This window comes from Poecilia reticulata, linkage group LG10 (genome assembly GCF_000633615.1).
Source record: "Poecilia reticulata strain Guanapo linkage group LG10, Guppy_female_1.0+MT, whole genome shotgun sequence".
In the NCBI taxonomy this organism is placed as follows: domain Eukaryota; kingdom Metazoa; phylum Chordata; class Actinopteri; order Cyprinodontiformes; family Poeciliidae; genus Poecilia; species Poecilia reticulata.
Window position 1 is genome coordinate 19,320,422 of NC_024340.1, and position 18,911 is coordinate 19,339,332.

General features: G+C 38.8%; 4 protein-coding genes and 1 non-coding gene across 6 annotated transcripts; 1 reads left to right on the forward strand and 4 right to left on the reverse strand.

The window, feature by feature from the left end:
• Positions 1-250: 250 nt before the first annotated feature.
• Positions 251-332, reverse strand: trnal-aag (transfer RNA leucine (anticodon AAG)). The gene has a single exon. It is a non-coding gene; the product is annotated as a tRNA-Leu (tRNA).
• A 421-nt stretch (positions 333-753) lies between these two features.
• On the reverse strand, positions 754-4,384 carry aurkb (aurora kinase B). Its single transcript, XM_008420528.2, has 9 exons — positions 4,254-4,384; positions 3,709-3,747; positions 3,471-3,546; positions 3,345-3,390; positions 3,080-3,268; positions 2,119-2,257; positions 1,871-2,019; positions 1,600-1,774; positions 754-1,258 (listed from the first exon to the last, which is right to left on the reverse strand). Exons 1-9 carry the CDS (start codon positions 4,257-4,259, stop codon positions 1,085-1,087), a joined length of 993 nt encoding a protein of 330 aa, XP_008418750.1. The 5' UTR covers positions 4,260-4,384; the 3' UTR covers positions 754-1,084.
• A 1,413-nt stretch (positions 4,385-5,797) lies between these two features.
• Positions 5,798-8,915, reverse strand: LOC103471496 (F-box/LRR-repeat protein 12). The gene is made up of 3 exons (XM_008420527.2): positions 8,278-8,915; positions 8,098-8,173; positions 5,798-7,366 (listed from the first exon to the last, which is right to left on the reverse strand). The coding sequence occupies exons 1-3, from the start codon at positions 8,376-8,378 to the stop codon at positions 6,314-6,316; spliced, it is 1,230 nt and encodes a 409-aa protein (XP_008418749.1). The 5' UTR covers positions 8,379-8,915; the 3' UTR covers positions 5,798-6,313.
• Positions 8,916-9,020: 105 nt separating this feature from the next.
• On the forward strand, positions 9,021-14,623 carry cops6 (COP9 signalosome subunit 6). Its single transcript, XM_008420526.2, has 10 exons — positions 9,021-9,178; positions 10,488-10,613; positions 10,802-10,933; positions 11,415-11,503; positions 11,607-11,669; positions 11,764-11,811; positions 11,914-12,028; positions 12,225-12,317; positions 12,513-12,613; positions 14,252-14,623. The coding sequence occupies exons 1-10, from the start codon at positions 9,136-9,138 to the stop codon at positions 14,390-14,392; spliced, it is 951 nt and encodes a 316-aa protein (XP_008418748.1). The 5' UTR covers positions 9,021-9,135; the 3' UTR covers positions 14,393-14,623.
• Positions 14,624-15,093: 470 nt separating this feature from the next.
• Positions 15,094-18,418, reverse strand: and4 (actinodin4). 2 transcript variants are annotated; one of them, XM_008420525.2, is made up of 5 exons: positions 18,148-18,418; positions 17,807-17,868; positions 17,682-17,726; positions 17,431-17,594; positions 15,094-16,074 (listed from the first exon to the last, which is right to left on the reverse strand). In XM_008420525.2, the coding sequence occupies exons 2-5, from the start codon at positions 17,859-17,861 to the stop codon at positions 15,301-15,303; spliced, it is 1,038 nt and encodes a 345-aa protein (XP_008418747.1). In that variant the 5' UTR covers positions 17,862-17,868; positions 18,148-18,418; the 3' UTR covers positions 15,094-15,300. The 2 variants fall into 2 exon arrangements, with proteins under 2 accessions (XP_008418747.1, XP_008418746.1); XM_008420524.1 differs by lacking the exon at positions 18,148-18,418 and having other exon boundaries at positions 17,807-17,964.
• Between the last annotated feature and the right edge of the window lie 493 nt (positions 18,419-18,911).

Here is an 18,911-nt window from a genome sequence, read left to right on the forward strand (position 1 = left end):
AATTAATTCGATTCTGAGAAGCCAGCAAACAAGTTAAAAAGTAAATTTGCCCCATTTCAACAACGGTATGTTAAATACTGTTTTGATAAAAGTGCATAATTCTTGGCTATCAAATGTGTTTTACAGTTGACTTAACAGAGCGTCAAACAGCAAAACACTCATGCGTGAAACTATTTGAAGAAAACTGAGAATTCTAGCAAAATGACATACTCGACCTTTTTAGTTTTAATCGAAGGAGACAAAAGCTATTTGGCAGCGGTGGGATTCGAACCCACGCCCCCGAAGAGACTGGAGCCTTAATCCAGCGCCTTAGACCGCTCGGCCACGCTACCTGACGGCGTACGTCCTCGAAAAATTGCTGTCATGAACATCTGCAGGGCAAATCAATGACTACCTATATATTTATATCATTTTGCAGTTGTAGCTACAACTGCAATTATGCAGCTACAATAATGGAATCTATCGTTACTGTCACTATTAGTAGTAAACATTATTTGGAACTGCTATATTAAATACAGAGCTCAAAGTTGATCAGCATATTTAAAAACAAAAAATCTGTTAACTTTTATATGTGTTGCAGACACATGTAAAGGTGTCTGTGCTATTTAAGACAAACTTTACATAGTACAAAATCGTTTTCATAAAAGAATAATTTTAAGAACTTTAACAGTAGATAAAATTATGCATGCTTTCCAATCTGAGCTACAAGCTTGCCCATCTTGATCTGAAGAAAATACTTGAATGAGCCAATAATAATAGCAGTAGTTTTTATTTAAAGGCAGTATACAACATCTTAAAAGCAATACACTGAACTACTAATAGAAATACAAGAAACACCGTATTAAAAAAGTTGATTGCAAACAAGAATCAATCAATTTTGATAACAATGCATTTTCACTTGGAAGCAAAAGAAGTGAACCTTAATTTAAAAAGAACTCCTATTGAAAGGTTTCAGCTAAATGAGGCAGATATCCGCCGCTTATCGGTATAATGTATCCCGAGTTACAAAATGTAATTTTCAACTGTCCTTTTTTTTGAAGGACAGTTGAAAACGTTCAGAAAAAAAGGCCAGAGGCTGGTGGGTTCAGGGCTTCTTGGTAAGGCAGGTGGGAGGAAGGAATCTGCGTGAGTTGGCCTTCACCCATGGGTGGCCAATAACATTCTGAAGAGGCAGACGGTCTATGGGGTTGTGGCGGAGCAGCTTTGAGATCAGGTCCCGTGCACCGTCAGAGATGACTTTGGGGAAGTTCAGATCCACCTAAGAAAAAATAAATAAATCTGATCAGCATGGTGAAAAATACCTACGTTTTTATTTATTTCATAACACAAGGTATTTAGGACCAATACTGACATACAATATAGTGTTTTAACAGGAACTAGAATTGTCATTTTTAAATTAAAGACACGTTTTAAATGTGAAAGTACCTTATCACCATAATTAGTTTACTCAAGGTTATATTGTAATAACCTTATACAGAATCATTCCTACTTTGAAGCCAAATATAGCAAAATGTCACATTATTCAAAGTAACCAGACTCTTCTATGCACAACGACTGAATTCAGCAGTCTAGTTATTATACCTGCAAAGAAACACAAACCTTCGTAATCCTCTTGTATGTTTCTGAATGACTCGCTGTTTCAAAGGGCGGGTTGCCAACTAAGCATTCGTAGCATAGGACTCCGATGCACCATAAGTCCACTTTCTCGCTGTGAGTGTGTCCCTCAATCATCTCAGGAGGAAGGTAATCCAATGTCCCGCACATGGTGCGACGTCTAAGAAGGATTAACAAGAGCATAAAAAAGCTGAAATAAGTTACTTTAAGGCGCAGCATAATCCAACAGTGGTTCTCAGAAATGTTAGGTTCTTACCTTAGAGAAGGTGCATGGACAGACCAACCAAAGTCAGCTATTTTCAGTTCTCCACGAAAACCAAGAAGTAGATTCTCTGGCTTGATGTCGCGGTGGATCACTTTCTTCTCATGGCAGTACATCAGCGCGTCAGATATCTCCTCCATGTACTGGAAGTTTAAATTAGCATTTGACTAATGCACTGACGCAAATATACAAGAAATTGAAGACGACGTCCTCCGTTTTTTCTTTTTAAGATCAGCTTTTACCGTTGCAGTGCGCTGATCATCAAACCGTCCATACTTCTGGAGCTCTTTGTACATTTCTCCACGTGGAGCGTACTCCAGTATCAAGAAAACCCTCTTGCGATCATGGAAATAATTGTAGAAACGCAGGATGTTTGGATGTCTAAGAGAAAGAAAAAATACTGAATAAACGGACTTAAAATGTGTAGAAATGATCAAATAAGATATGCCCCTAAGATAAAAAGAATAAAACAAGAATCTGTCACTGTTATCCCCTCAGACTAACTCAAAAACCTGTCAAATTAGGACCACACACTTCAGTGTTTTCTATTAGATTTTATGTGCAGTTGTACAATATTATTTTTGGAAAATAGATAAAACAATACTCTGTAAAATGCCTATGGCTTAAGATACTGCTTTATAAGATAGCTAGCCCATCTTAAAACTTCCAGAGAAGTTTGCACCGAATCAGAGTAGAGGAAGACGAATAACGCACACCTCATAATCATTTCAAAAAAAAAAACACACAAGCAAAAAAAAAAACATTATGTATAATTTGCCCTCCACTTGAAGTTTATACTCTACTTTGTATTTTTCTCTCTAATTCTAACAAAAATACATAAAATGTGGCAAAAGCATGACTGACTTTGCAAGCTTTATTCTGAAGAAAACGGACACTTAATTGTAATCATAATTTTTACCTAAAATGTTTCCAGAATAGTCAAATAACCATCACAAAGATAGTGTTTTACTACAAAATTAAACTCAATAACTATTCTTAAGTGGTGCAACCAATACCTTATAGGTTTGCAATAGTGATGTGATAAATATTTACACAAATCCCTTGAAAGCTAATATTATAATCTTTGTTGTGACCATTTATAAGTTTAAGCTAAGTTTTGAGCTGTCCAAAAATGCTAGAAAAACGCTTGCACAAAAAACACAAGTAACAGTAAAAAAATATGACAAAACCTGAATTACTAACTTCAAATGTGACTGAATTTCAATTTCTCTCCTCAGTTGATGCTCCACACCTTCCTTCTCCATCTGGGACTTAAACAACACCTTCAGCGCCACAATAAATTGGTGCTTCTTCTCCTTTGCGAGGTAGACATTGCCAAACTTGCCCTTTCCAAGAGGTCGACCAATGTCGAAGTCGTCAATTGTAAATTTCCTGATATTAAATAGCAAAATGTTTATCATCATATAGCAAAATAAACAGATAAGATGCTTTTTTTTTATGGACTTACTTTGGTGGTGGATTTGAAGATGAGCCAACACGTTCTCTCGCAGGACCTTAAAGCAATAATTCATGAAAAACTACTACAGATATGAGTTTATGCTAATCTGATTTGCACATATAAGGAAAGACTTACCTGCAACATAGCTTTTCTCTGCATCAGCTTTTGGCTTCACAAGAACACGTTGTGGTCCAGTCACACTCAGGGGTGACTGAAATTCAGAGTAGAAAGATAGAAGAGTACAATCATTCCTTCTAACAAAAGTTACTTCAACCAATATTGAATCCCATGTTCCAAGTAAGTGTATTTTCATAGGTTTACCATAATAAAGGTTGAGCTTAACTTTTTTTTTAAATGAAGAATTACCACTAACCTGCCTTTGAAGACCCTTCGGCTCATAATTTTCTTTATTCTGTAAACAAAGGAAAAAAGGATCAGATTCTACTGGTCCCCGATTCTGAAGAAATGTACCTTAATACATATTTGAGTACCGAGTCAAATCCATCTACAGCTAAAATGTTCTTTTTGCTGTTTTTCACCAATATAAGGGGTAAAGTAAATGTTGGGATTGTATTACGTTGAAAATTACTGGCAAAATGGTGTTGGTACGATCTAGCCTAGTTAAACAAAGATAGGCACTCACTTTAAAAACTGAAGAACGCTGACGTTAGTTAATATTTCAAACCCCAGAGTTTACTTTAATCACCACTTTACATCATGTTTGCTCACTTATATAAAGCTTAGCTGAAAATAGGTCATTCTATGTGTACAATTTGGCCTCCTGTTAACGTTATTTGTTTGAAGACACGAAGCTAAAATTAGCTAAAGAGCATCAACAACATATTCCGAAAAGCTGTCCAAAAATCTAAAATTATATCTACTTGTATCTAATTGTTGATATGAAAGCGTAATAATTACCTGCATTTCAGAAACAAAGAAAGGTTTTAATATTAAAACCGTTGAGTCCAACTTTGACTTTAAAACAACTCAGGCCGCCAAAGTTTTCAAAATGTCTGTTTGCTCGCATAGGATTTGTCAGTCATGTATACACAAATCCATTCCATTGGTTGGAACAGCTAGCGGAAGGAAGTGCGTGATTGGTCCGTAATATCATTTGACCCGCCCTACGTTGTGCTTCGCATGCTGTGGACCACGGTATGGGAAGGGGATGGGTAGTTGTTGGAGTTCTACGACGCTACCCTTAAATCGTTTTGATTGGACAAATCCCTCCCCTTCCACTCTAAACGTTCGGTTTTACTCTCATAATGGTTGTACTCTTGCAGTAAATATAGTTTTAAGTTGGATATTTTTCAGACACTGTCTCTGCGATTGACTAGAGGCAGCAATGACTTTTCATGCCAAGTTGTGTCACCCGGTTAGAGTATGGAAAACCAAAACCGACATAATAAGACACTTATGTTGGTTTAATAAGTGTCTTATTAAACACTGAACACTCATGTGTAAGGAAAATGAAAAACTAAACATATATTTATGCTTTTATTTCTTATGTCGGTTTTGGTCCTCCATAGAGCAGAGGGGAATTATCTTTTTCTTTAAATGGCTTGTGGATGTTTTCTTCTGCTGAAAAATAAAGATCAGCACTTAAAAATTGTGTTGCATTTGCTCTTGTAATGTTTGTCAGATGTTAAATTTTGCTTCATGGTGGAAAAATCTTTCAATGGGAGAAAAAGTCAAAATATAAGAAATCTACAAGGAGGCAAATACTCTTTCTTGGCACTTAACATGAAGTTAAATCCAAAGTAGAGAAGTTTACCTAACAAAAACCTAGGTAACAAGGAAACAAGGAAAGACAATTTATGACTCAGAATTTATTTGCAAAAAAAGTATTTTCAACAATTTCATTATTACAAGATTTGAAGTCAAATGCAACTTTAGATCCTTACTCCAAATATTTCATGATTTTTGTTGATAATAAAATAAAGACATTGATATCATTTTCTACTCATCACCTTTAAAATTCACATCAGCAAAGACTCAATGAAAGAATATAGTCATAAAAATGTTAAACCAGCCTTCATATGAGAAAATACATGATTTTCTGAGTGTATACAAAGTTAGAAAAAGAAAGCAGTTAGGCAACAGGAAACAGGTGGATTGTTTCTTATGGCATCTTCAGTACTTTGACTCAAACACCTGCATGTCTGTTGACAGCCAACAAGTGAATGTTCTGCTTTGTCTTTCATTAAGATCAGCAAATGATTTAGTTTTTTCTCAATGTGAAAACACATTTCTCCTTGCGTAATAACCTTAGTTACTTTAAACCAGGGGTGAGCAATCCTGGTACTTGAATCCAACAGCTGAATCACCTCCTAAGTGCAGTCAAGTCCTCCAGAGTCCTGCTTAATGACCTCATTATTTGACTCAGGTGTGTTGAGGTAGAGCAACATCTAAACGTTGCAGGAGACCGGCCCTCAAGTTGCCCACACCTGCTTTAAACCGACTGGTTGGTAATATAGTAACAGTAAGATAATGCTTGTAGTTAAACTTAACTGTTACTTAATGAACATGCAGCTCAGAAACAGTTCTGAAGAATATTGCTTGATCAAAGTGTTCAAGCGAATCAATAAGTTTTGAAAAAAGTGATCTTTTAAAGATCTAAGAAAATCTGAAAAATCTAAAGTTTCTTTAAAATAATTTTGTTTCCATTTTTATGTGGCTTTGAATGATGAAAACGTTAGAACTTTTTCTACTTGAACTGAAACATTATGTGTATTCTTTACTAGGCGTAACAAAACTAAGAGCTCTACAATCGAGGCCAAATCCAATCAAGATGGTCTAGCTCTTTTTTCCCTATTACATTAACAAATTTTGTAAAAATATTTTCACAAACTGTTACACTATAGTCTATAGTCATTGCAAGACCCTGTCATGTTTTCTATGTTGCCTATAGAAACTCCAAAATCTCCCAGTAAATGTCTTGTAAAGGGAATAGATGCTTGTTAGCCACTTGAATAGATTCAGTCTACATTTACCTGAACAGAGCAGTTAGTAAAAACCAGCGAGCATGATGGCAACAGACCAGCCAGTGAGCGGCGCAGACTTGGGAAGGGATCAGTCCCATCCAGTGTCCTGTTCTCATCATTGCTTTCTCCACCAGTACCTCCCTCCTCATTCTGCTGCTCCTCACCACCTTCCTGCTCCTGTCCTTCCTCTGCAGGAGGACTCTGCCGGGGCTGGAATGTAACGTCTAAAAACTCCAGCTGGCGGAGCCCGCGGAGCATCCTGCAGCTCCGCACGATCTGCAGCTCGCTGAGTGTACAGGCCCAAAGGTGCAGACATTTTAGGTCCTTCAGACGGCTGGCACAGAGCAAGCCCGGTCCCACCTCCTTCCCACCAAGACTCAGCTCCTCCAGTCCAAGCCACCCCGCCCCCAGTCCAAGGGAGGCCATCTGTAACTGGTAGCCCTGTCGCCCTGTAATGCCTATTTCAAGATATTTGAGTCTTGAAAGCCCTTCCAAGCCTGAGAGCCCTTCTTTGGCTGCACAGCTCCTAAGTCCATTTGCTGTTACACGAAAGGTATCACGTAACTCCAGCCGACTCAGCCTCTCCCAGGATGCCAGATTCTGCAGATGCTGGTCTGTAAAAGATGGGACGTTGTTGAGGACCAACCTCTCAACACCAATTCCTGAAGGAGAAGCAGTCCCCTTCCCTTTCTGGCAGCGTCCTTTCTGTTGAGCACCAACGCTACACGTGGCTTCGGCTCGTTCATGAGGTAGAGCAGGTGAAGTAGGCAAGCTTTGATTGAAAAAACTACGAGGCAGCTCACAGCCACGCAACTCCAGCACCCGCAAAGATCCGGGCAGGATCTGGCAGTTTGGTAAGCTTCTGAGATCAGCATGCAGAAGACAGAGTTTACTCAGGCGGGGACATTTGGTGGACAAAGCCTTGAGCCAAGACTCAGAGAGAAAGGTGCCGCCTCGGGCAGAGAGCAGCAAACCACGCAAGCGAAGGCACCTCAGTCCACAACCCAGGTACTGACGCAGAAGGAACCAAAGGATCCGGGACGTCACCTAATACACAGAGGACAGACCGTGAATGGATGTGTGAGAGGTGGAAAGAAAAAAAACTATCCGTTTCTATCACTGACTGCATAAGGTGCCCAAACACATAGTGACATAGGAGGACAATAAAGTATCTGTAGACAATAGCATCATACATGAACATTATGTAAAATTGCTTCATACACAGCAATTTTAGAAAATAAAGAAATATGGTATTTTCACAAACATTTTTTGTAATAAAGATGTATAGTGCAAGTCAGGATAACTGGGGCTTTAAAAAGTAAAAGAATAAAATAGAAATATGGTATATTCTATATCACACAAAACAGTAGTGAAAAGAAAAATGTATGCATTCTGAATTGAACATTGATATGAGCAGTTTGGTCACAGCTTTTACAAGTCACGTAAACGTTTCTAATATTCTCTGACACTTCACTGGTACACATTCAAGTAAACTCATTCTAAAAGCGTGTTCTCATCAATGTGGCTTTATTCAGGTATATCAGAGTAAAAAGGGCAGATTGCCAATTCACACCAATCTTTTCAGATTTTTATTTGTGGAAAGTTTTGAGATCCCTGTATCCGTTAATTTTTCCCTTCCTCCCAGTTACGAATTACTTTGTATTGCTCTAAGAAATACAATCCCAATTAAAATATATCGAAGCTTGTGGCAATGTGGAAAAGTTTAAAGGACGTAAATACTTTTGTAAAACAAATTATGAACAAAAATCTACTCTTACCCCTTTCCATGCAGTCAGATCAACTGTTCTCCACAGTCTTTGGTCTTTAACGAGGCGTTTCCATCTCTTGCACACTCTACAAACACGGCAGGAAAAAAAAAAGCAACAACAAAAAACCTTATTTGAATGAGTCACAACAAAGAAAAAGCTGCTTTTTGTTTCACAAGCTAAAATACTTACCTCCCAGCTCTGACGAGCTCTCTGACGCTTAAGTATGAGAGTACGTCAATTAAAATGTTCTCTGGGAAGTAGTCAAGATTACAGCCTTTAAATTCATCCATTTTGTAAACAAAACTCTCAACACGGACCTATATCCTGACGCACAAGGGTTGCGCCTAAATCAGCAATCCCCAAGAAACAGCTGCCCTTACACTGAGTGACCTAAACCGGTGAAGAAATCAGAAGTATGTGTTAATTTTCGCTGGTACAATAGCGACTCGGTCGATGCAGCCTTTCTCTAAATGGCACTGGAAAAAGTATTAAAAAAGAGCAAAGGACTGCACCTTATTTAAGAAGACTGGCAGAGGAAGTGTTGCCACCTAACGTTCATTAAGCGAACAATCTCTTGCGCTTGCGCTGTTTACCGGTGTTGCGCTGAAAAAGGTATACCAACCATAAGCATGCAATTCAGTCACCGGAAGCGCCTTTTTAAGACATTTTTATTCTTCAATAACTTCTGTTAAATTCAACAATAGTACATATACTTGCGCTTTCCAACTAACAATAAAATCATAACGCATTTCATTATGTTATATATTTATGGTGGCAATAGACGGAGGCTCAGTTCCTAGGATTTTCACCCGGAAATTCTCTTGTAGCTCAGAGAAAATGTTTTTTTTTTTTTTCTAATAATAGACTATTTGACAAGATAGTTGGAGAACTGATATCAGTATAAGGCATTTAATAGCACTGGAAAACACGCGTTACTTTGTCCATTCACTTGCGAGAACACGCTAGCAAACGTAAACAGGAAAACGAGCGTCTTTGAAATGATCTTCCCCTGACGGCGTTGCTTTTGTCGACACAACACCGGACAAGATGGCGACCAGCAATGGTGGAGGAATGGAAGTGGATGGAACAGGCAAGTAATTATAATTTAACCCACCACATAAACCTCGCACCAACATGAATGACCATGGAGGTTGCATCACGTGTTGTATATTTTGGTTGTAAGTGATCGTAACTGGAGATTTTGTCGTGTTTTAAGGTTGCTGACACAACCAGGATAACGTTCACATCTCTGTCTTCTGTTATTTTTCACTTTGAATGTTAAACGGCCACTTCTCATTCACTCTGTTCCCGAGTCTGAATTTATTGCGTGAATCTTAATCTTTCCACACCGACAATATTTTAATGAATCTTTGTTTTATTTGCCTATTTCAGTAAGCAAACAAAAATGTCACTTGAAGATTACAGCGCACCGATAGTATTTAATCTGAGTAATGTTAACCATACATTTGGTATTACATACCTTTTGAACAGTTTGAAAATACATTTCCCCCTGGTTCGGTGTTATTCACTTAATTTCTCATGCACTACCTAATGTCAGCATATATTTAGTGTATTTTTGATGGAGCATGTCTTTAGCAGGTCTTTGTGTGTGTTTTAAATTACACAATCCAGCCTGATGATGTCACTTTTTATTATTACTGTGACATGCAAATCCCTTGGAATAACTGTTTAGAGGTAGACATAAAAATCCTGAAAAGCACAGACTCTAAAATTCTTATAAATGTTGAAACTAAGATTACAAATAATAAAAATAATCCAATGATAAAATATAAGTCAATTAAGTTGACTTACATTTTAGTGGGTTAAGCAATTGTTTTGGGCAACTGCAATAAGCATTTATTAATGAACAAAAAAATCACAAAAAAAATTTAAATGTTATAAAATGTGGTAAAACTAGAGGTATAATTAAGGTAAGATAGAATTAAGTTTAAAAAAAACAACAGCCAAAACACACTGAATAATTGCCAGACACTTAAAGTTGAGGTTGATCTGGATAAAGTAGTAGAAGCAATTCAGATGGCTTTTATGTAAGTCTGCTAATTAGTGGGTTAAACAATTATAAACTAAATTTGACTGTGCTTAGTTATCACTAAGACCAGACTGGAATAAATGCAAACAAATTAAAATCTCTATGTAATTATATTTAGTTTGACTAGTCTGATTACACATGAATCTGTGTATGAAAAGCACCTAAAACGCATGGTTTGGGCTTATTGGATAACCTGAATTCTTGACGCATCACTGGCACTGCCTCCTCTGCCGATCTCTTTTCATTCTTGTTTGTAACCATTATTAAGATTTGCTTAGTCTAGATTTTTGTGTGTTTTAGTCAATTTCCTGCTAAAGCCCACCTTGTGTGTTTCTTCATATATCTGCAGCCAGCCCCAGTGTTATGGCCTCAGGGGTCACTGGGAGTGTTTCTGTGGCCTTACACCCTTTGGTTATCCTCAACATATCAGACCACTGGATACGCATCCGGTCCCAGGAGGGCCGACCAATGCAGGGTATGTGTGATTTAGCTTCAGTTCTTTATATTTTAGCATATGGTTATGCATTTATAAAGACGGTACCATGTTAAGAGTTTTTTTGGCATATGTTGACAAGCATTGACATTTAAAAGAACAACAGAAGTTTGTTTATAGCGGCATTAATTTAGATACACAGTTGTTAATTGTCTGCTCTGTCTTCTCAGTGATTGGCGCTCTGATCGGGAAACAGGAGGGTAGAAACATTGAGGTGATGAACTCCTTTGAACTAATGTCTCACACCATAGATGAGAAAGTGCACATCGACAAGGAGTATTACTACACAAAGGAGGAACAATGTAAGAATCAATGATTTCATTGTCAATGCCAAAGAGAACAGTTTGACAAATTTAGAATAGCATAAGACAATTTCAAGGAGCATAAATTCAACATTTGTGAACATGTTGAATTTTAACATTTTCACAAGTTAAAATTGGAATCTTATTGGAGCATTATTTCTAGTCATTTTTCCAACTTTGGTAACCTGCTAAGAAGAGACAAAAGTATTTGTAAAACTTGCCTTAAACCAAGTAGCTTCATGAGTTGGAAAGAACTGAAAGGCATGAAAACTGGTTATAATAGTTTCTGAAAATGTATGTCTTCACAAAACAGAGAAATAAATAAGGATCTGAGATATCGTGACCATAATCCTCTACTTCATATTTCTTCATATTTCAACAGATTTAATGTTTGGTTGTGCCCGTCACAAAGCCCTGTAGAACATTTGTTTGTGCAGCAAACAAAAATTATAAAATATGACACCAGTTTTATGTCCCTCAGTTAAACAGGTCTTCAAGGAAATGGAGTTCCTGGGTTGGTACACCACAGGTGGTCCTCCAGACCAGTCAGACATTCACATCCACAAACAGGTTTGTGAACACAAAAGCCAGTAGCAGCAGCTTAAGGCTAAAATCAGTGATCAAAATGATGAAACATGAACCTTATTTATTTCCTGTTTTCCTTTTGCACTAGGTGTGTGAGATCATCGAGAGCCCCCTCTTCCTCAAACTTAACCCGATGACCAAACACACTGACGTAAGTCTACCTCCATTTCCAGTTCAAGGCTGAAGTAGCTGTAGGTGGATTTCATTTTGATCCCGCTGCTTCCGTTTCATTTTTTTTCCTTCAGCTTCCTGTTAGCGTTTATGAATCTGTGATAGACATCATCAGTGGCGAGGTAAGACTTCCGACCCAGCTCAGTCGAAATGCATTTTTCCTACCATATTAACTTAATTTCCTGTTTATTTATGGGGGGTTTTTTGTTGTTGTTTTTAACCAGGCCACCATGTTGTTTGCTGAGCTGACATACACTTTAGCCACAGAGGAAGCAGAGAGGATTGGTGTTGACCACGTGGCTCGAATGACAGCCACTGGAACCGGGGAAAATTCGACTGGTAAGTAAGCTTATCGCCATAAATCACTTAATTGCCGCTTGATCATTTTTTTGTGCCTGTAGCACAGATTACATGAGAATATACAATCCCTTCTCATTCAGATCAATTTAATGGCGCATATTGTCATTTAAATGAATTCTATAGTTGAGTAACTGGATGCTTTGACACTTATTTGTCCCTCTGTTTTCTGCGTTAGTGGCTGAACACCTTATTGCCCAGCACAGCGCGATAAAGATGCTCCACAGCCGAGTAAAGATCATTCTAGAGTACGTCAAAGCCGTCGAAGCAGGTAAGCAATCATATTTATGAGGCACAGAAGGGGAAAGAATATTAAGAAATATATATACAAATCACCTGTCACCAAATATTTCCTCTCCTTTTTTTTTTCTTTTCAAAAACACCTCCTTAATTTTAAGTTGCACTTGGACTACATCCTTAAGCGCTATCCCACTGGATTCATCGTTCTTCTGTGTTTGTGTGACAGGAGAGGTGCCGTTCAACCACGAGATCCTGCGAGAAGCGAACGCTCTTTGCCACAGACTGCCAGTCCTCAGCACCACAAAATTCAAAACTGACTTCTATGATGTATGTAATCCCCATAACTGAGGATTCTTCTTTTTTTCTTTTTTTTTTTTTAACAAGCATTTGGGTTCACTTATTCAACTATCTATGTCATGGAGTAACACAGGCAAAATTCTTAGCGTGAACACTTCAATCAGCTGATACTTCATCTGCACCAGAAGCAGGAAAACACGAGTTCTAGAGGTTCGAGAGCAATTTTTTTCCTTAACACTGCCTGATTATATTAAAAGACCAACAGTTTTATAGAGCTGAGTCAGAAATGGGGTTTATGGATTCAGAGGAAAATGATGAGCAGTAAGTGGCGCGTCAACCTATTAAAACTCCATGACTGTGAAGAAAATTGGAGACAGGCTGTGTTATTGTGACGCCAACTTTTTTTATTTTTCATTCAACCAATCAAAACACAAACTCCAGAGTTTTAAACTTGGCACAAAAATGATTCGTTCCTCCGGTCCAGTGGCAAAGTGGTTCTGGCTCGGCGCTGGGTCTGGCTAAGTGGAAAAGGTCAATTACTTCTTTACACAAAAATATATTGTCTGTACAGTATCAGTGTGTGCAAGATTCTTATTGCAAGGACTGTTTGGAGTCCAAATGTTATCAACTAATAATTTATATGCTGATGTAATATTTAGTTGGACAGTCTCATGCGTGCAGCTGCTTAACACTGGACATAAATGGCTTTACCCGATATGCTAAAGGTCAAAGAATGTCAGGATCCCGAGGTTAGAATGAGAGGAAATAAGAAAATTGGCAAATATCGCAATTTGCAGTGGCATAATCTAATGTTAATGCCACTGCAAGATTTTCTGATATTGTGCAACTCAAAACAAAATCTGACCCCTGTCCTAGAGGAACGAATAGACACATAGTTGCTGAAAATATATCTTCTGACTAAAAGCAATTTTTTTGCATGGTTGTTCAGACTGCTAATTAAATGCGACTGCAGTCAGACTTCTGAAAGCCCGTATGCGCAGAAGAAGAAAGTTGTGTCACACAGCGGCGCTCTGTTTACAGAAATAAGTCGACATTATTGGCAGAAGATTATAACCAGGCAAAGGAAGTTAACAAAAAGAAAGCAAAACTAATTGAAATGGCGTTTTGTGGAGAATTTCCTGTAACTTTTGTAGAGAAGTTACAGAAGGTGCTTTGTTAAACCAGCAGTGGTCTGCTGGTGATGTGATGCGCTTCAGTGGCAGAGCTCTTTTATAAGCTCATAATCCTAGTATTAAGCCATTGTTTATGTCTGTATTTAACCCATCTGATTACTTCTGGTGCAGAATTGTGATGCATGTCTCACTTCAGTGTTGGATAAAGAGCCTCACGACCCTTCTGACTACAAACTCTTTGAATACTATCGAATGCAGATCTAACATAAAACATAAAGACGTGGTCAGACCAGATTTTTTTTTTTGTTATTTGGGTGAAAAGGTCAGAATCAGATTGCCGTGAAAAAGTTGGATTTGAGTCGGATTTGGTTGCCTTTGTGTTTTACTGAAAATTCACGGCTTAACAGAATAACATGATAAGGCTTTTGAGATGGTGGCAACAGTTTAAGTGTTGTTCAACGAAAGAAGTTCAGCAAGTTCAGAGATGAACACTTTTCGCTGTTTCTCACTTTTCTCATTTCCTGTTTCCCTGCAGCAATGTAACGACGTGGGGCTCATGGCCTACTTAGGCACCATCACCAAGACCTGCAACAGTATGAACCAGTTCATCAACAAGTTCAACGTCCTGTACGACAGGCAGGGCATCGGCCGGAGGATGAGAGGACTCTTCTTTTGAGCTGACAGGGAGGCAAACACTCTTTTCTGTTCTCTCTTTTTGTTTGTGTTCCGATCAGTTAATAAATTAAAATAAAAAAAGATTTTACACCTTCAATCTATCCAAAACCACTCAGATCAGTTTAAAACCTCTCTACAGCAGTGAGATCGCTGAACATGGACGTTATTTTACCCGGTTCGTTTTATTGTTTCACGTTTCTGTATGTAATAAAATGTTGTTTTTTTTCATGGTGCTTTGTGTCTTCTTCCAGAAGGTAATTCTTTTTTTTTTAACAGGGCTTTTACTATAGTAATTATAAAGACCCCAGAAACGTATAGGTCAGCAGTTTTAAACAAGCTCGTGAAAGTTTTGTAATGTGAAGCTGTGGGTTTATTATCAGGAGCTTTGAGGGTTTTACAATCAACTCGTTTTTTTTGAAGTTGCGTTCCTGCTGCGTGACTGCCTGCAGAGGGTTGAAGGAGGCAGGTAAACGTGGCAGCACAGGAAGCCACTTATAGCCGTAGAGACTAACGTGGATAACCTGAGTCAGCATTTGTTTGGGTATTAAATGCACAGCAGAAGCCGACATAATGACCCCCTGCTTGTGTGTTAAGCATTTACAAGGTTTGTTTTTTAGCCGCCATGTGGCTCTGGGAGGAGTGAATCTTGTTCTTGCATCATTTTGCACCTTTTTAAGAGGCGAAATTCAACTCGACAACTGATGAAAACCAAATTTCTCTTATTTTATTGCCTCTTTACTAAAACACTGGCTGACAACAGCATTTTTTTTTTTTTACATTGTGACAGTGATGATAAATACAATAAGATCTCTTTATAATCATATCAACACATTTCTTTGACACCAGATGAATGTTTCAAAGTCCGTGGAAACGAGACTTTTTTTTTTTCTCAGGCAGTGAGAGGACTGCTCACTTGTCAGCAGGCTCGTCAGCGGCATCATCTGACTGGGGGTACTGGAAGCGGACCGGGTCGTACAGTTCATCCCTGGGGTCATAAGAGTGGAAGTAGGGGTACGGGTGGAAACTGAGTTTCTTCTCTTTGAGCGGAGGAGGCGCTGGCTCCTCTACAGCCTCCTCTTCTTCCTCCTCGGGTGGAGGTGGGGGCGGGGGGCCCACGAGCTTCCCCTTGATAGGTCTTGGAGGGTTGTCAATCAGGCAGTCGGGGTCCCAGTAGGGGTCGCAGTCGTACTCCATACCCTTGAAGACGCGGATGGGGGCCGGAGGAGGAGACTTCTTGACCAAAACCGGAGGAGGCGGAGGCAGCTTCTTGTGATGAGGTTGCTTAGGAACCACCAGCGGGGGCGGCGGGGCTTTCTGCGGGGTACAGTGGGGGTGGTACCGAGGGTCGCAGAGCACCGGAACAGCGCCGGTGGGCAAGTAGACGATGTGCGGCTTGCAGAGGGGGTCCTTGTTGTTGCACAGGAAAAGCACATCTGCCTGGGAAATGGCTGGAGCGGCAGGAAGAGGAGGCGGACCCTCCGTAGGATTGATGGGCTTCGGGACTCCTTTCATCGGAGGTGGTGGTGGAGGAGCGGCGTATTTGCACCTCTTGTCTGTGACTGGGTCGCACATGATCATTGGCACGCCCAGTTTGCTCTGGAAGTAGGAGGCGTTGGGGCCGTAGGCGTGCTCCAGGTACCTCATCTGCTGGTAGAGCATCCGCAGCTTGTCGATCTCGTAGAGCTGAGAGGAGAAAGGGCAGATCAGTGTGGTTGTCACAACCTACTTGTGGATATTCTGTTAATATAAAAAAAAATTTAATTTTGCAATTGTGTTTCCATTAGATAAGAAACTCAATTAAAATCATATGTGAATAGGTTTGTTCACGCAATAAGACATTAAAACCACTTTCTATCAACTTCTTCATCTAGTAACATCCAGTTGTTGATCACGTGACTCGTGTGACCCAAAAAAAGTGTTTCCATTGGTAGCGTTGCAAAATACACCTTTTTTTTTAAACAGTCGAAAAACTACCTCATCATAGTGCAATAACACTTTCATTTTTTTAAATTGCCGTGTTTTCTATTAAGAAAATTTATTTTAGTAATTTCAATATGTACAATTTTAAAGTCAGTGGAACTGTCGCTAATCTCACACTTTAGGTAGGCTTGTCAAACTCATTTTCACTTTAAGACATATCAAAATTATGAATATTCTCATAGGGCCAGTTGTACTAGGCTGTGTTGATAAAACCCATTAACAAATTGTTAAAATATTAATAAATAGCTGCCTTTGCATTCAATAGGTACTGCTTAAGATAAATTAATTTCGAACTTACTTGATAATACATTAAAATACTTTAATGTATTATCACATTAAAGTAATTTGACAGTATATGAGTAAAAACAGCTTTGATTTGATTAAAACACCATTTAAGAACAGTTATCTTGAAGGTTCTGTTTATGTGGCCCTCTAGAGTCCGGAGGTCCACATAAAAAGCTATGGCGGTCCGGAGTTGGCCCTCGAGCCTTGAGTTTGAAACATAGAAGGAGCTGTCTGTGTGTGTGAATCTCCAAACAAAATTCTCAGACCAGATACATTTTTATTTTAGCACTTTGACACTTGACATCAAGGTGAGAGGACTTTTTGTGATTTTCACACCATAATGTAACTTTTAATTATTTATGTGTTCCTTTAAACAACGGATGTAGAATTAAACACTTACAGCAGTAAGTGTTTAAAAGTTCAATAGTTATAATAGTTCTATGTGCTTGCTAGCACAACTGCTAGCCAAAAATCACTGATGGGGCTGGTTGTCAGTCACGTTTGAAAAACAAATGGCAGCTACTCAACACGTAATGAAAGAAAGAAAAAAATTCTCTAGCTGAAAAAAAAAGTGAGCAAATAAAATAATAGAAAATTTGCTTGGAAATATTCTGTTCCATTGTAAACAACTTGACTCTGGTTTTGACAAGCATTCTGTCAGCTTATATGAGATGTTGCTTGGCGTTTTTTTTTTTTTTCCACTAAATGAAACATTCTAAATTGAAAGCAAGTGAAAAGTGGTTTGATGTTGACATTATTATGGTAGACTGTTACCCCCTCGGTGTGCCCGATGCTGCTGTAGTATCTGTAGTACGCCTGGAAGTCCGGGTTTCCTCGGTACCACCTGGGGTCCGCCGCGTTGCGCTTCGGTCTGGAGTGAGACAGGAACTCGTTGGCTTTCTCCGAGTGGATGCTCACGTCACTCAAAGGCACCATCTCTGTTAGAAAAACCCCAAACACACTATATATATAAAAAAAAAAACATATCAAAGATTAAAATGCTTTAAGGGATTTGGGGTCCGTACCTTCCTGTTTGATGGCACTGAGCAAAGATTTGGCCTCCAACAGGCCTGCGAAAGGAAATACGTTTATTGATTATTGAATAGTGGTTTCCAAAAATAGCTGCAAAGTGAAAGAAATCGACACCGACCTGAGAGAAAGAAGAGACCGCATAGCGGTCCCAGCAAGCAGGATAAAGAAATCATGTTGAATCTGCAGCCCACAAAACAAACAAAAAAAGAAATGGTAGAAAAATGTACAATTTATTTATACAATAACCAACTTACAGGTCCTCGTCGTATTGGATTGGCTTAAAAATGTTTTCTATTCCAAAAAATGCTAAGAAACTAGCACATATTAGTATTTGTATTTAACATATTTTAAAAACAACAACAAAAAAACATCTCCTAATCTTTAAAGTACAGCTTAAACACAATTAACTGAATGACGTAGCTGCAAATGTTTCATGATGCAAATAAATGTTCCACTTACCAGGCCAAGGAGGCTGTCTTCACTGGTCCAACAGGACCGGTGGGCTAAATATCAAACCCCTCTGTCCTCCTTTCAGTAACTTTATCCTCTGTCCAATTGGATTTTCCCAAACTTTCAGACCAAAATCTTGTCTCCTCCTCTTCAAAAAAAAAATGTTTAAAGTGAAGCCCCTTCAGCACCAATTAGGAATATAAAGCCTCTGGACCAAGGCCATAAACAACAAGACTTCAAATGGAAACACCCCATTAGGTCTGGAAGGAAATCATCACCTGCTGGGACCAACTACAAGCATGGAGAGAAAAAAAATGCCTCAGCAGGAAAAAAAAAAAAAATCTGTAAACGGAACCATAGATCACAACCATTAAGGTATATTTATAAAGATGTTTTCCAGGTTTTTGAAACATAGTTATGTCCTCCAAGTGGTTATTTCAGTTGTAAGAACACCTGCTTCCCCAGCAGCTCCACATCTGAGGACATCTATTGAAACGGCTGCATTTTCACACTTTTGGCCTCAGCATGTTCACCATTAAATTTAAAGTGCTTAGAATTGTGCAGCATTCTTTCACAGAGATGTCATTCCATATAAACCTGATTCGTTTATCAGCTGCCGTTTTTCTAACATGGAAAAGTCACATAACCCATGCAGAAATCTGGTGACCTCAATTACTGCAATGAATACCCCCCCCAAGTACACAGGCGTCTTGAAAGAGTGTTTTTAGCTAGACTTGAATGTTCATTTGGATTTCGGGTAAAAGGCCGATACA